The sequence below is a fragment of the Anomalospiza imberbis genome, chromosome 1, assembly GCF_031753505.1.
Source record: "Anomalospiza imberbis isolate Cuckoo-Finch-1a 21T00152 chromosome 1, ASM3175350v1, whole genome shotgun sequence".
In the NCBI taxonomy this organism is placed as follows: domain Eukaryota; kingdom Metazoa; phylum Chordata; class Aves; order Passeriformes; family Viduidae; genus Anomalospiza; species Anomalospiza imberbis.
In genome coordinates this window covers 66973146-66988777 of record NC_089681.1, presented here as the reverse complement: position 1 = coordinate 66988777, position 15632 = coordinate 66973146, and the positions used below count along the sequence as shown (strand labels likewise).

Here is a 15632-nt window from a genome sequence, read left to right as displayed (position 1 = left end):
TTTCAAGGTCCTGACCCTTCTGGGCTTTTAGGCCCATGTGAAGTGTTTCATGTTGGAAAATGGGAAGCTTCATTTGAAGTTGCCATAGTTAATATACACAGGATGTATTTTAATTTTCCATCTCTTATAATATTCAAGCTTCATAAATGTTAGCTTGCATTTACCTGATACTGACTTCTGGCTAATTGCTGCACAGGTTTGTAAGATGGTGCCTAATCCCCAAAGGTGGAAGTAGTGATCTAAGCAGACAGCATGGGAAGGGTGAGAGGAAAATAACTGTCCTGTGGTGAAGCGAGTGCATAAAACACCACAAAGTAGGATATTGGCAATGAGGCCCTAACTAGAGTAAGTTTAAGGCTCCTGACTTGCCTGTCATTGAACCTATAGAAACATGATTTCTCTCCTACCTGAGAGGAAAATTACCTCTATTTGGGGAATATGGATATCACAATTATTGACATTGTCAGCTGCTATTTTTAGCCAGTAGTGTCCTGGAACTGAAAATTCAACTTTGCCTTTCTAGATTTTATTTCCTTTCATTGTATCCCCTTTTTTATTGTCACCCCTGTCTCCAGACCTTCCTTCCAGCCTACTGCTTTTCAGGAACGTTGTATAACTAGTTGGGTTGAACACAGCACAATGATAATACGTTTTTTCTGGATGCTTTCAGTTTTGGTAAAAGATCATTCATGTCAGGTGAGCTTGCACGAGCCTTTCTGAACATGTCTCTAGCTATTCATAAAGACAAGTCCTAAGGTCAGAGCTATTTCTTTCCTAAATGTTTGGTTCTGATTCTTTTATATTCAAAATAATCTTTTTCTTTATGCCACATTGGAGTAGAGTTGAAAAGATAGCATTTTCAAATCTGCTTGTAATTTAGACAGCATAAAATGTTAGTGCCTTTCTGTTTACTTGGATTAATTGGCAGTGGTCAGGTCCCATATTCTGGCATCCCTATGGATCATCAGTACAACTTCATGTACAGGTTTTCTTAAAAGCATATACTGAGGTAAATGACCCTGCTCCAGCTAGATTTCAGAGGTATGAAATGTAACTCTCAAAGTTAAATAGTTAATTACTCGGTAGTCATAAGCTTATTCAGTATTTGAGTAGTTAAGTAGTACTAATTAATTAACTTGTGATTACCTCAGTCATTTTAAAGAGGCAGCTGGTGGGCCCATTTAAACCTGTGTAGTTTTGTGTATCCATGAAGGGAATGACTTACAGGGTTTCTTTTTAAACTGAGTAGTGGCACAACATACAAATTTGTTGTGTAAGTCTGCAGTCACTGAGTGGCTGCTGGGAAACTCCTTAGGAAGAAACACCTTTGAATAGGCTCTTCTGAGATGGAGTCTGTTGAGAATTTTTTTCTCTTTGCAAGTCAGGTATGTTTTCTTGCATACATCTCTTGCTCCCTGGTTTCAGGATGCTCTGCAGCTGTAGAGGTTTGCTACGTGTTTGTTCATTTTTTGAAATGGAAAATTTCAGTTCTGTAATACAAAGCATCTTCTTTCAAGGGTGAACAGTAACTGCTTGTTCAGTAGGTTAAATGTGCAATTTGTTGTACTTGGTTAAAATGTGTTCTTTTTCAAAGGAAAAAACCCAAAATTGCTAAAAGTTTGTAATATAGGACTTGTTAATTTGAGTTCCAATTAGTTGTCCATAAGAATCTTTTCCTGTCATCTCATTTTTTGTTAGCTTTTCCAGGTTCATCTCTGGCACTTGTTAAGTATTTATTTCTTCGTGGTTATTTTAGTAAGCACAGAATACTCTGAGTTGGAAGGGACCCACAGTGATCATCATGTCCAAGTCTTGGCTCTGCACGGGACACTATTGTGTTGTATCTTTAAAGCTAATTTCAGATTCAAGTATCTGTTTCTTCAGGGCCCAACACGGTGTCTCAATAATAAGCTAGTAACAGAAACTGATGGTGATCATCCCCCATCCTCCTTAATCACTTGACTTCTTGTTTAGGCTGTCATCTGTCACCCCATCCATATCACACTGATCACTGTCTTCCCTGCACAGCTTATCTAGGTCAGTAGAGCCATTGTGTATTGCCTTTAGGAGAGTCACAATTGTGTAGGTACATCTGGGCTGTTACAGGGAGATGTATTTGTAGTGCTTGACTGCCAGTTCACCTACTGTTCCAGTTTATTATGCTATTTTGGTTTTGTTTTTTCCTGGTGTTGAAGTCTTTCACAGTATAAGAAGCTACATGGGGTTTTTTTTGTTGTTTTTGTTTTGTTTTGTTTTTTTTGTTTTGTTTTTTTTTTTTTGCTTATTTATAGTTTGTCTACAGCTTCTACCACTAGGACATGTGCTGGTGCTTGGGTCCTCATCCAGTATAGCTGTTGGCATTGATGAAATATGTTTTTCTGAAGCTACTGGCTGTTGTGGCAGCTTCTGAAATTTGGAAGATAGAGGATTTTAGTAAGTAAATTGAGAAGGCCTAGCAACACTTAATGCAGATTTGAAAGTTGTACTACAGCTGAACTACTCTAATACTTAGCTGTTTTGGAGCACAACTACAGCCAAAAGTGGTTGCGATATATTGCCTTGCAGATGAGAAATGGATCACAGGAAACAAGTTCATGGTTTAAAGCAATTATTTTCTGTACCATGCAGTATAGTTTTTTCTGCCAGGAGAAGGAATCTTTCTTTTCTGGTGATTGTAAGATTATTTTACTTAGTGGTGGTATAGTGTCATTGTCAAATGTGAAAGAATAAATAATTTTGTTTTCTTTTATTTAAGAGAAGCAAAACTATGGCTTTTGGATTTCACTGGTAATGCCCACTTCAGTCTTCTCATCCATGCCAAAAGGTTTGAAGAGCAACAAACAGGAAAAACTTCAGATGAATGGGCATTGTTGAGTCTAGTTAGGAAACTTATTTGCTGTGTACATGATTTACAAAATGATCTGCAGTTGGGAGCAGCAGAGTGGCAATATGAGAGCCTTTCATTTATAATAATTATATTTGGGTTGTGTAGTCCAAACATGCATGTCACCTCTACCTGTGTGTCCTTCACCATTCTGGTTCTGAATACTTAATTGTAGGGTCTTTTTTCTGTCCTGAAGCTGTTGTTGCAGTTGATTCATGTCCATCTTGGCATTTTACCAGCCAGGTGAGGCAATGAAAGGAATTGATTTGTTTCATACGTTCAGGTAATTCAGGATGCACAAAGTGCAGTGGGAAGCTTCTGCAGAGTAATTATGTTGGAATGGTTTCCTTGGTCTGTGACTAGCTTTCTGGCATTCCCGCGGTAATTTGATGCTAATGGCCTTATTTGCAGGAGTAGCTGTGTGTTGTGTTCCCTTTGTTACTAGTTTCCAAACCCAGTCAAAATGCTTGGACCCTCAAACCTTGAGTAAATTCAGCGGATAATCCCATTTCCCTCTTTCAAAAAAAAAACCACAGCCATTATCAAACCTTGGTAAAATTGACCAGGTGACTGCAAAAGGTGGAGCGACTAGTTTAACCTTTTCTTAGTAGAAGGTTAATGAATTTTAAGATTAAGTGCGTATTGTACAACATACCTTTTATCTTTGAGTTATCTTTTCTGATGGCAGCCTCTCAAGTGGCTTTTTAGAGTCATATTACCAAAGATGCTCTGCTTAATCAGCTTGCATAAAAACCCTGGTTAGCTCTCTGCAGTGTGAAGATCCGGTGGTCTTCCACTCAAGCTTCAGTGCTGCTTTCCTTAACAATGTTTGGTCTTATAATAAAAAACTTGAAAGCTTGTCAGGTGTTTACAGAGAAGTCATGAGCTTCTCTTGCAGAGGTGTGAAGCATGCTGTGAGAAAGTGTCCCAGGGATTTTGGGAGAAGTGGTGGCACTCATAAATTCTCCTGCATGTGTATAGACTAAAGTAATTCAAAAGCAATTTAGCAAAGTCTTTATTTGAATCCCTACTAGAGAACTTAAGAACTTAAATATGCGAATGAAATGTTTAGGGCCGATAACTGTTGTGAGATTTTAACATATTGATGCTTGTTGTCTCAGACCTTTTTGTTAAGTGGTATTTTCTTTCAAGGTCAGTTGACACAGCAGAGCTGGCCTGTAGAAAGCCACAGCCTGAAGTAACATTTTCAGATGGCTCAGTCAGTCTATACACTTGTAGTGGGATGTAAGTGAAATCTCTTATGCTTGTGTGTTTTTCTGTAGTTTCTTCTAGTATATCTGTGACAGCAAATATCTCTTGGCTCTAGGTGTTAAACAGCATGAAACTAATGGGTATGTTTCTAGCAATCTTCATGGGAGCTCAATTTCAAATGCAGGAGGTAAACCTGGAGAAGACAAATACAGGTGATTATGCTGACTTTGATTGCCAGGGCTAACCTCGGTGAAAATGACTGATTTATTGTCTTTAAGGGTAAAATACTGGTTACTTGCACTAAAGTGGTGGCTTGTCAGTATTAAGAGTTCTCCAAGTCTTATGGATTAAAGCAAATAATGTCAGGCATCGATACTGAGCTGTTAGAGAACCAGGCATACCCAGGCAGGGCTAACAAGAATGCATTCTGAGAAGAATGGATTGCCAAAAACTAAGACTTGTTAATGTTGTCTCCACTGCAGATATCTCAGTGTGCTAATTGTTGGTGAAATACCATTATTATTTGAAGAATATTCATTGGCATTTAAACATGTCATATATTTTTGGTACAGACGTAGTTTCATTTGCAAGGTGCCAATCCCATGTAGTCTCATCGAAGATGCTTTAAGAGTAATATGCACAGTATGGCTCTTATACCAACCAGCACTGTTGACATTAAAATACTTCAGAATCCAGTGCTTCAGGGAGCTACTTTGGTGGCTAAATGGTGAATCTAGCTGCAACAAGCAGAGGAGTTACATGAACACTGCACAGAGCTTCTGAAAAGATGACCTAATCCAGCACAGATGATTTCTTGGCAGTCTTGTGTTTGCAGAGGGTACTGTTGATACAGAGATGGCTACTTCTAACACTGTACATTCTGGCACTGTGTGCCTTTCAGATCCTTCTTCAACCTAGGTTCTTACAGGTTTTCTCCCTTCATTTTCTTCTGACAGTAAGAATGTCTTTGCTGTTAGCCTTGCCATGTGTTGAGGACCTTCAAAAATTGTCTGTTTGATCCATTTTGATGTTCTGAGGTTTATCAATGCCCCGGGCTGGATAGTTAGTGTCACTGCTACTGAAGAGAGATGCTTTAAACATAGTTCTTTCTCCAGACCAGATCTATTTGATCCTGAATTTAATTTGTGTTTCAGACATCACTAGTTAATTTATAGTCATGATAGCAGTAGAATGTTTTCAGCTCAAGTGTCAGCCTCAGTTGCCAGAGGTTACATTGCACTTCAGTCTCCTGTGTAAGGCAGAATGCCAGTAGTCCAGTATGTAAGTCTTGAAAATTTGTGAAGGGAGAGGGAACACTTCTCAAGACTAGGCATAATTTTTACCTTTGGAATTTTGTGCAGCACATTCTTACAGCAAGAGGAATCAAATTTTACTTCACAATTTTCCTTGTGAATAATAAGGGTAGAACATTAGTTGAAGTTTCAACCGAAGGCACAGATAGCTTAATAGTGGGTCTAGGATTTTTGTTCATTCTGCGCAGCTTTGTTTATGTTGAAGTGTAGTAGGAAGCTGAAAAGGTAATACTCAGGGAAATAAGCCTGAAAGTGACTTTCTGTGGTTTAGGATGCTTTTACCAAATATGATACATCAATCTTTTATTGTAGTGAATAGATAAAGTCAAGGCTTTGTGAGAGTCAGCATTACCTGACTTCATGTCACTGTGTATCCGTCTTACGTCTTTGCCAGCTCAATTGATTTGGCTGTTTATTGGAAAGAAGGAAGTTAGGGTCTCTCACAAATGGGTTACATCACTGAGGATTAAAAAATGAGAGTTTTTTTCCTGGTGAATTGGATGGACAAGGGCCTATCCTGCTTGCAGTTCCAGAGGATATAGGATGGGGAACAGCTTGCTTCATTAGATTTTGAGTCGTAATTCTGGGTTTATTTAAGAACTGAGAGAGGGGGCAGGGCCATCTGTGGTAAACACTAGTTACTTTTAGATTATGCCTATGAGACAACATGTGTTTTCTGACCTTCTCTTGGAATTTCAAAACTTGCTAGGTGTTAGAGCTCTGATTTACGTGAAACATAGATGTGTTGTTTTATCGTCAGTCAGGTTTTAATACAGAAATTGAGCAGCACAAGTTAATAAAACCTACATTATAGATTAGCCAGATTTTGACCAAAATAGATCAATTTCCTGGGTGCTTGCATGTAGTGACTTCACTGTTTGGAGCAGACTCTTAATAGAGTCCACCTTGTGTCCAGCACTTCCTAGCTGATTTGTTTTTGTTTCCTACTCTTTAGTTTCCCTTGACTGTGCGTGAAGTGCATTTTTACATTTAACGGAGAGTTTTTTCCCCAGTCAGTCCATAATTCCAAACTTGTTAGATATGTTTGTTCACGAGAGTGGAAAGAATTCAGTATTTCAAGCAGCAATCCTTCAGAGAAGTCTTTCTGTAGTGCAAAATTTATTGTCAAAAACATTTCCCTAGAGTGAAAGCATATTAACACTGAATTTTGTCTTTATATGTGAGGGTTATAGTTCTGCATTTTTGAAAGGCTGGAGTAGAAAGTAACAAAATCCCATCATATTTGCTTGTGCAAATTAAAGAAATCCTGGATTATTGTTACGACAGTGCTGCTTTCCTTGAGAGAGCAGAAGAAACTTGTCTTTTGGGAGAAACCTCTTTTTAAAATCAGAGTGTACAGACTGAGATTATGTGGTGGTAATCATATTCTGATGTTAACCAAGGCTAGAAATGTTACAATAAGAGTTGTAGACTAATAAAGATTAGATGGAGTGTAAATGGAAAATACGCGGGTAGGAGCAAGTAGAAAACACGGAACAGATTTTGAGAAGCAACTTGTAAATTGGAAACTTGTAGTCTATTGCACATTAAGAGAGGTGGTATGAGATGTTTAAGGTGCTTGGAGAAGAGATACACCACATGAGCTTGAAAGTGGTTTTTGAAAACATTTTTGTGCTGTTACAGCTGCTGGCACGTGAGTGTTTCAATAATTTGGAGGTGAGGAAGGGGAGTGTCATGGTGATACAAAGACACTGACTAGGGATTGACTGTTCAGTTTGCTTAAATGTGAGAATGAGAAGTGGTTATGTAAGACTGAATGAAATTCAGACTGAAAAGGAGGAAGTTCTTCACATGAATGATTGTGGATCTGTGAAGTGCCGCAACAGAAGACTTCATGAATGTAAGAAATTTCAGCAGGCTTTAAAAGAAAGCTGAAGTACTTGGAAGAAATCCATGAAGGCTGCCAAACAGGAATCATAAAAGGCTCAGGAAAACACCTGAAAATAGTTTGGGGATGAAGAACACTTTGGAATATCTGGGGATTTTTTCTGTTTGTTTTTTGAGATAGCATTAACGAAAGTTGTGTCATACTATGAAGGATGAAGAACTTGAACAAAGAGAGCAGAAGGAGGATAAAACCCAGTGGGTGACTAAAGTCTTTCACATGAAAATGTGAAATGGTGTAAGCAGTAATGAAAATGGGAAAAACACACTTTATTTCAGGGTGTGAGTGTTTGTATTCAGTATGAACCTGGATATATAGGTATTAGTTGAAGGAAATAAAATTTCTAATTATTTATTTTTCTTTTTATTAGCAAAACCAAATAGGAAGCTGACATTCCTGTACTTGGCCAATGATGTCATACAGAACAGCAAAAGGAAAGGACCAGAATTTACAAAAGACTTTGCTCCAGTAATAGTGGAGGCTTTTAAGCATGTTTCAAGGTACAGTAAACTTGTATGTGTAGTGTCCTTCACACTGCATTTGAGGGGTATTTCAGTTGATGTCTTCTGGCCCAGCAAGTCTTCATGTGCTATTTCTGTACTTGAAGTCTTGTTTCATTTATTCAGTGTTCTTGTGATCTTGAATAGTCTTACTGCTGTTGGATGAAGTTTGATAGTAAATTCATCAGCGTTCACTCCCTTTTTGCCTTGGAAGGCTGTTAGTTATTCCTGAAACTAAGACTTGCTTACTGTCTGTGTTTATGTGGTACAACAGTTTGACATTTTTCATTAATGGGTGTTGCATGATTTGTTTTTCCCCAGCAGCCTCTAATGTCATTGCATGAGGAAGCTAGAGTCTTGATACAGGATTATTTTCACAATGATACACAGCTGTTGAAGCAAAACAGCATAAACCTATTTGTAGTGTTTGCATATTTATGGGTTGAAAAAAAAACCAGAGCTGGGTGTTGGCCCTTTTTTTTTTTTCATCTGTTTGCTAGGGCACATTGAGCTGGTCTTTGCTTTCTTTAAAATGTGAATTTGTTATTTTCCAAGATTATTTGACTTCTGATGCTTGGATGTTGCTAAGATCTGTGATGCTCTTTCTGTGAAAAATAATTATGAAGCAGTGCTATACTTCTACCTAGTGCTGATATTTGTTTTTTTTTCCTTGTAACAGCGAGTCTGATGAGAGTTGTAAGAAACACCTTGGCCGAGTGCTGTCTATCTGGGAAGAAAGGTCTGTTTATGAAAATGATGTATTAGAACAACTTAGGCAAGCTTTGTGTAAGTATTTTGTGAGCGTATGACGGTTCAGTCTCCTGTTTGAAATAGTACTTCCCTGACTGCTGTGTTTGTTTTCATTTAGATGGAGACAGAAAGGTGAGGAAGCGCACATATGAACAGATCAAAGTTGATGAAAATAACTGTTCGCCTCGAAGTTCTCCCACTGATCCTCCTCAGGTAAAAGCATGTTTATAAAATAATCTATTTACATACGGTTTCATATAGAATCTTTCTGTTACTCTTTTTTTTGAATGGTCTCTGTTTTTCAGTGAGGTATTGTTTCTGGGCTAGGGTGGCTACACCTAAAACTTTTAATAGTTTTTCAGTGGGATATGCTGTAGCTGTGTATTTGACACTAAACCAAATGTTTGAACTGTATGTCCAACTTTATTCATGTCAGGATTTCACCAATAGTTTCTACAATATATTGAGTATTCGCTCAGTTTTCAAGGTAGTAGTAACACATGTATTAGAGAGTGAGATTGTTATGGATTTATCGATAAAATATTTCCCAAAGTTTCACTCACAATGGCTGTGAAAAATTGTCTACCTTGCACTGTTACAGCTCTTATAATTCTTGTGGGGTTTTTTTTGTGCTATTGCCCTATCTCAAAAGGATTTTTGTTATAGCAAAGAGCGACTGTCCTCAAGTCATCACAATTGAGTATGTTTCTCTGTAGCAGATATCTGGGCTTCTGTGAACATCAGCCCTATTTCCAGGTGAAGTGCACTGATACTGTCTTTTGCAATAGTGAAGCAAAACAACAAGAAAAGTAATTTTAAAAAATGTATCATAAAATGAAAGGTACTGTAAAATAATGTCTACTGTCAGGAAGAAAAGGTTTATAAGTATTTCTATACCAAGAATTTAAATGAGAAAGCTCTTGTAGAAAGGTGACCTTTAAAACTAGAAACACCGCAATGTTGTGCTGAGATTAAAGGTTTGGTTTTGTTTTGTTTGACTCTAAAAGTGATACTGTAAATGCTGCTAAAATTACCATCAAAACAATACTATAAGCTTGTTGTAAAATACTTCTGTTTTGTTCTAGGATCTGTTTATTTAAACTAGTTCTCAATCTTGCATGCTTTTTTCAGACCACAGATCTCATTAGAGCGTTACAAGAACTAGAAAACGCTGCCTCTGGGGATGCAGCAGTTCACCAGAGAATAGCTTCCTTGCCTCTAGAGGTCCAGGATGTGTCCCTGTTAGACAGAATAACAGGTGAGGGCTGGGAGCTTGGTAACCGAAATGCTCTTCTAAGAACATAATGATACGTAATGGAATCACGCTTTGCTTGTTTTTCTCTGCTTGCTTTTTAGATAAGGAATCTGGAGAGCAACTTTCCAAAATGGTAGATGATGCATGTATGTTGCTGGCGGATTACAATGGCAGGTTGGCAGCTGAAATAGATGATAGAAAACAGCTAACTCGAATGTTATCAGACTTTCTCCGATGTCAAAAAGAGTTCCTTGCAGAGAAAGAACATAAGCTGGAAGTGCGTAATGTTTTGTTTTAGTCTCTTCTTCACTAAATCTTGTTCTTGCAAATGTTTTTTGTTAGCCTGAGCAGCTTTTCTCTCCAAAGATAAATATTTTATTGCCACTGTTATGTTTTTGCTTCCAGCACATTGTAACACATTGTTTGATTCTAGTGTTCGAAACCTACTAAACCAGCTCTTTCTGCTTTTTTAGCTATTAAATCTTGGTTATACCTACAGACTTAGTTTTAGTAGTGCAGATAGAAAGTCTTATTCCTGGTGTTACAAACTTAATTCTACAGTGTCATTTTCTTCCCATGCTCTTTTCATTCATTATTGTAAGTCTTAGTTATGTATTTGCTAAAGGATAAGAATTTAATTCCAGGTTTCAGCACCACTTTTTAACCTGACACAAGCATCCATTAAACCCAGGGAAGTGTACTTACAGCTTCTACAGCCTCTAACACAGCTGGTTATCAGTACTAACACCAGCACGACCAGACAGATCATAATAAAAGAAGGATGCAGGGTAAACAGCTCATTATTAGCAAATGATCCCTTAAGTTATTCTGTTCCTTGCTGTTACCAGTTATCTGTTTTTTTTTCCTACCATATACTACTGTAAATTCTCCTGCTGAACATTCCACATACATAGAATATGTCCATAATTTCATGTCAATTGTTTTCTAATGCTAACTTGGGCATTACAATAATGGAATTCAAGCCACATCATTTTGCAAGGGGAGATGTCTGAACAATCATGGTGGCCTGTAACTGCAGCATATGTATATATGGTCCCAAAATCAATTAGTCTTCAGGTTTCGTCATATCTGCCTGTCAAGAACATTTTCTTTCCCTAGTGGTTTCTTTACTTTTAGCTTCATAACTTGGATTCAGATTTTGTTGTGCTTTTTTCTGGAAAATGCTGTTCATCGTGTATTTGAAGTCATCATTCAGATCAGTTATGTCATTCCTAGCCTACCCTTATTTCCTGACTTACTTCCTTTCCTCTATGCCTCACAGAAAAGCAATTGATGAAGGTTCTTCCTATCAACCTTACAGTGTTTATCCTGTGGGAAGAATATCAACCAGCTTCATGTAAGATAGATGGCATACACGGTAGTGCTGATTTCTGTAGCAACTGATCCAACTGCATAATGGAGCCTGGAAGATTAAAGAACAGGAAGCCTTAAGCTTTTCATCACATGCATGCCCTACCTTCCTGCTGCCTGTGTAATGGGTTTGAATGACAAGTTCCCACAGTTTCATTGAAGGGCTGGTTGTCTAGAGGCACTGACTTGTTTATGTAGCTCATTACCAGCAGTTATATCCTGTGTAGTTATGGTAGACTGCCAGGATAGTGAGTTGCTCAAAAGGCAGTGACTTAGTCCTTCAGACAGATTTACCCTTCTGTAAAATGAGAGAGCTCAGTTTAAAAGAAATTAAAAATAGTAGCACAGCTGTGAATAGATTCCACCCTTGTTGGTTGTTTTCAACAAATACAAACCAGTGTAATTTCCCAATATTACTAGATCAGAGAATTCATAATTCTGACAGAAAGCAATTACATATTACTGGGCTGTTATGGTCCTTCACATGGTTTCTTGGCTGAATTATTTAAACTGCTAAAGAATTTAATTCTAATATGGCACAGTTTCATTTTCAGACTATTTGAGGTCATTCTTTAAAAAGTAGGAGACAGTTTTCAGTGTCTGTGGCAGCCTGTTTTAAACAGGTGAAGTCCTAGGATATTGAAGTACACTGCAGGAATGTTTTTAGGCTGATTAGTGTGGCATAAATGTGATTTCCTAATACAGAACTATGAGCCAGGATGGTGTTAATCCAGTTACTAATAAAGGCCTTAAAGACAAGAGATTTCAAAAAACAGGAACCTTAAAATGAAGTTTCTAAACTAGTGTTGAGTAAAGTGACTTCATGCTTACTCTCAGTAGTGCTTTTTTGTTTGGGAAGTAGAGGCTGATAAACATTCTGAAGTTTTGAAATGTAAGATTAGGATGTCTTAGTGATACTGTCTGTAGGGCTTGCTGACTTAGCACATGTAGGATTTATTTTGGTATTAAGAAATGGAGATGAAGCAAGGACTCCCTGTTTTTACAGATTTGGGAATTTCCATGGCTCAAATTGCACTTTGCTTATTGGCTTCTCATTTGAAATAGCACTGGCAGAGGGCCTGTCACAGAGTTCTTTGAGAATGTATTTCCCTGAACTGTCTGTCCCTAGGTTTTGCTGTTCAAGTTTCATTTTTGGTGAAATTAATTTGTTCCAGACAAGCTTGTTTCTTGTGTTAGACTTCTGACTATTGATACTTTCCCGACTATAACATGATCTCTCAGTTGTAACAGAAAGTCTTTATTTCTTCCTGAATTACTATCACCAATCTGTGAGTATAATGCTGAGATCCTACTTTACTGATTCCTTACCATACCAAACAAGTAAAGGAAAAAGTGGATGTATTCTTAGTTGAATCTAGAAATGTTACCTGCTGTTAACCTTGTTTAACAATTTGAATTGGAATTCCCAAAGAATTGTCAGTAGCTTTCAGCATTACATAGAAGCTTTAGGCCTAAATTTGCAGATCTTTTATCTTCCAAAGATAATTTACAGGTAAGTAATTTTGCATAACCAGTCTTTCCATCTTTCTTAATTTTTAAGAATAAGATTCTCTCTAATAATTTTTTTCTGAAACAGAAGTGCACTATTCCCATCAAAGCAAGGTAATGTATGTGCTAAGTCTTGACAGGAAACTTTGATAACAGGTAAATAATGTCATATGTGCATCAAAAGCTAACTGTACTACTTGGTAGGTGACTTTCCTAAGTATGTTTGGGGTAAGTAGTGTCATCTTTAACTCTTAAATTGTTTTCTTTAACATCTGTCTAGCTTCTGTTGCAGGTGGTGGACATGGACCCATCTTCTAATGATGTCACCATCCATTAGTAAACTCATCCTGCTAAAAATAAATTTAAGAATCAAAATCTTGTATTGTCTGTTGTTTTTGAAAACTTAAAGAGGAAGAATTCTTTAACTACTCATATCAAACCTCTACTATTTTCATCTATATTCTCACAAGCATTACTGAGTTTATGCCTGAATGGATAAGTATTTATCCAGCGTCTTTTCTTTTTCCTGAAGACTAAAATTTTCACATGGTTGTTCCTAAAACTCTCACATTCTTTCAGTGAAATAAATCAAAATTCCCAGTGCAGAAGTTTGGGGGTTGCTTGCATGGAAGTTGCCATTTCCAAAAGGAGAAAGCTGTGAAAACAAGACTTTTTCAGCCTTTTGCTTTTTAACTTACACTGTTGAGTTTACATGATCAGAAATGAGAAGTGATGAATGTAGGACTTCTTCACAAGCACAATAGAAAAACTTTCACTTTATTAGGTAACAGAGAAGGTGTGCTTTATAACTGCACTTAGACCCCTTTAGAACCCCCCTCAAATTTAGCATCATGCTGAGGAGTCTGTACCCTTCACTGTTGGTAGCTTTAAAACAGTATAAATATTTAAAGTTCAGTGTACTGTGGTTCCAGCTAGGATTTCTAGCTAGATAGGATCCTGTCTATTAGAGAAAATGAACATTTTTACAGAAAAATTTTTGTGGAACACTTTTTTTCTGAAGCCTTTGATGATTAATACCATTCCTGTTTTCTACTACTTTGGTTGATTTTTCCCCTCTTTCCTTCCATGTTGTATCTCCCTCCTATTTCCCTGCCCATCTCCTAGTTTTTGAACAAAAATACTGGTAGGTCTCTTGGTATCACTGAAGGATAAAGTGAGATTTTTATGTTATACAGGAACAAGGAATTTGGTACATAAATTGATACCCAGATGGCTCATGTCCTTTTGATAAGACTGTCCTGTTATTCTAGAATTAATATGGCCTTAAAAATGACATGAACAAGAGAAGTACTTGATTTATTGTTCTCTCATGTTTCTTTGTGTTTACCTCTCCCTCCCACAGTCTCCTGGATTATAGAGTGATTAGTCTCTTACTAAATTTCAAATAAAAGGTTTGATAGTTGGACATCTTCTGTGACTCGTGAACAGCTGTGAGTAGGGATCACAAGACACCATCTCACCTTCATTTTGACCTTATGGAAAGATGTAGTATTGCTACACTTAGCGTATAGTGGATATACAGTTTCTTGCATACTTCTTTAATAGTTTACCACTTTAAATTTGGGAATATCTTGTCACTAGATTCAAAGTTTTGTGAGAGAAGTGCTACTCTGGGAAGCCTGCTCTCATTTAGCAGCTTGCATTTAATTAAAACACTTAATGGTGCTATCTTGCATTTCTGATTTTCTACCACTCTGTAAGCAGTATCCATAGTCTTACACTCATAAATCTGGTTTTAGTTGTGGTTTCTTACCATGTTGAGAGAATATGATATGTTCAGTGCACATTTATTTCATGATTGAGCTTTTATGGCTCCATATAGCTTGACTTGTCTTCCTAAAGGTTTTAGTTTTGTCTTGGAATTTTAAAGATAAACAGCAAGCACTTAGTCAGCCTTGACTTTAGCTCTGGATTTGAAAGACTTTTTTTTCCTGCTCAGTTCACACTTAATGGTTTCAAATGTAGACAAAAATATTAAACAAACAGTTTAGGGCTGGCAGTGCTGTAACAGGCCTCTTATCCTTAAGTTTTGTTTTGCAATACCAGACTGGGTTGGTACTATTATCTACTGTTGCCCTTCTCCATAGCCTTCGTGTTATGAAGGGTGTAGTGCTTTCCTTGCTGGCTTTATTTTTTCTTTAAACCTCTTATTCATCCTTAGTATGTCAGCTTTTTTTGCTGAGTGACAGAGTACTTAGAGGAATATGTTCCATTCTGCTTCATATTTTTCAAGTCCACTTCTGGTAATTGGGATTAATTTCTTCATAACCTTGCAGCTGAGTACCTAAATTATTTTACTGAGCTTTGGTTAAAGATTGATTTGTAGGATGAGCCCTAAATTGCCTTTTGTTATGGGGTGGAGTTTGTAGCATTGAAGGTGATTTACAACTCCATAAATGTGGCAGCAGCATAGTAACTCAAGTTATGCTGGATTTGGAGCTGAGCAGTTAACAGTGCAATGAATACAGAATTGGTAACTGGAAGGTATCAGGAAGTGGTCAGTAAGGTTCACCCAAACCCAATACGACTGTTTTAAGATCTTCTGATACATGCTTGGTAACAGAAATAGTACCTTATAGTGGCACAAACAGACCATACTGTGTGATCTCTTGACATGATGAAGCGTTGTATTCATTTTTTCAAGACTGCAGCTTCAAAAATTGAAGCTGATTTAGCAGAGCTTCCAGTTCAGGGAATATATGACTTCCACCGAAGGAAATCTTCTGAGTCGAGGCAGATATTCTTGGGCTGAGGAGAACATGACTGTGGATCTCTTATTTTTATAATAAAGAGGGGAGAGCCTTCAAATAAATTACTTCCTTTCTCTAGTGGCCCAGTTCCAAGTAAGTTGCACTGTTTTTCAGAGAAATGTATGGAGCTCTTCACCATCAGGAAGGAAATGTAAAGCTCT

At 37.4% G+C, this 15632-nt stretch overlaps 1 protein-coding gene across 3 annotated transcripts in view; it reads left to right on the top strand.

Moving 5' to 3' along the window:
• Positions 1 to 15632, top strand: part of RPRD1A (regulation of nuclear pre-mRNA domain containing 1A) — a 43298-nt gene that overhangs the window by 2045 nt on the left and 25621 nt on the right. Inside the window, exons 2-7 of one of the 3 annotated variants that reach the window (XM_068195705.1) lie at positions 7686 to 7815; positions 8495 to 8601; positions 8684 to 8778; positions 9697 to 9823; positions 9922 to 10097; positions 12981 to 13075. In XM_068195705.1, coding sequence (XP_068051806.1) covers positions 7686 to 7815; positions 8495 to 8601; positions 8684 to 8778; positions 9697 to 9823; positions 9922 to 10097; positions 12981 to 13037 — 692 coding nt within the window. In that variant the 3' untranslated portion in view covers positions 13038 to 13075. Of the gene's footprint in view, positions 1 to 7685; positions 7816 to 8494; positions 8602 to 8683; positions 8779 to 9696; positions 9824 to 9921; positions 10098 to 11102; positions 13076 to 15632 lie in introns of those variants that run through there. The other 2 variants (XM_068195715.1, XM_068195699.1) reach the window with 2 other exon arrangements.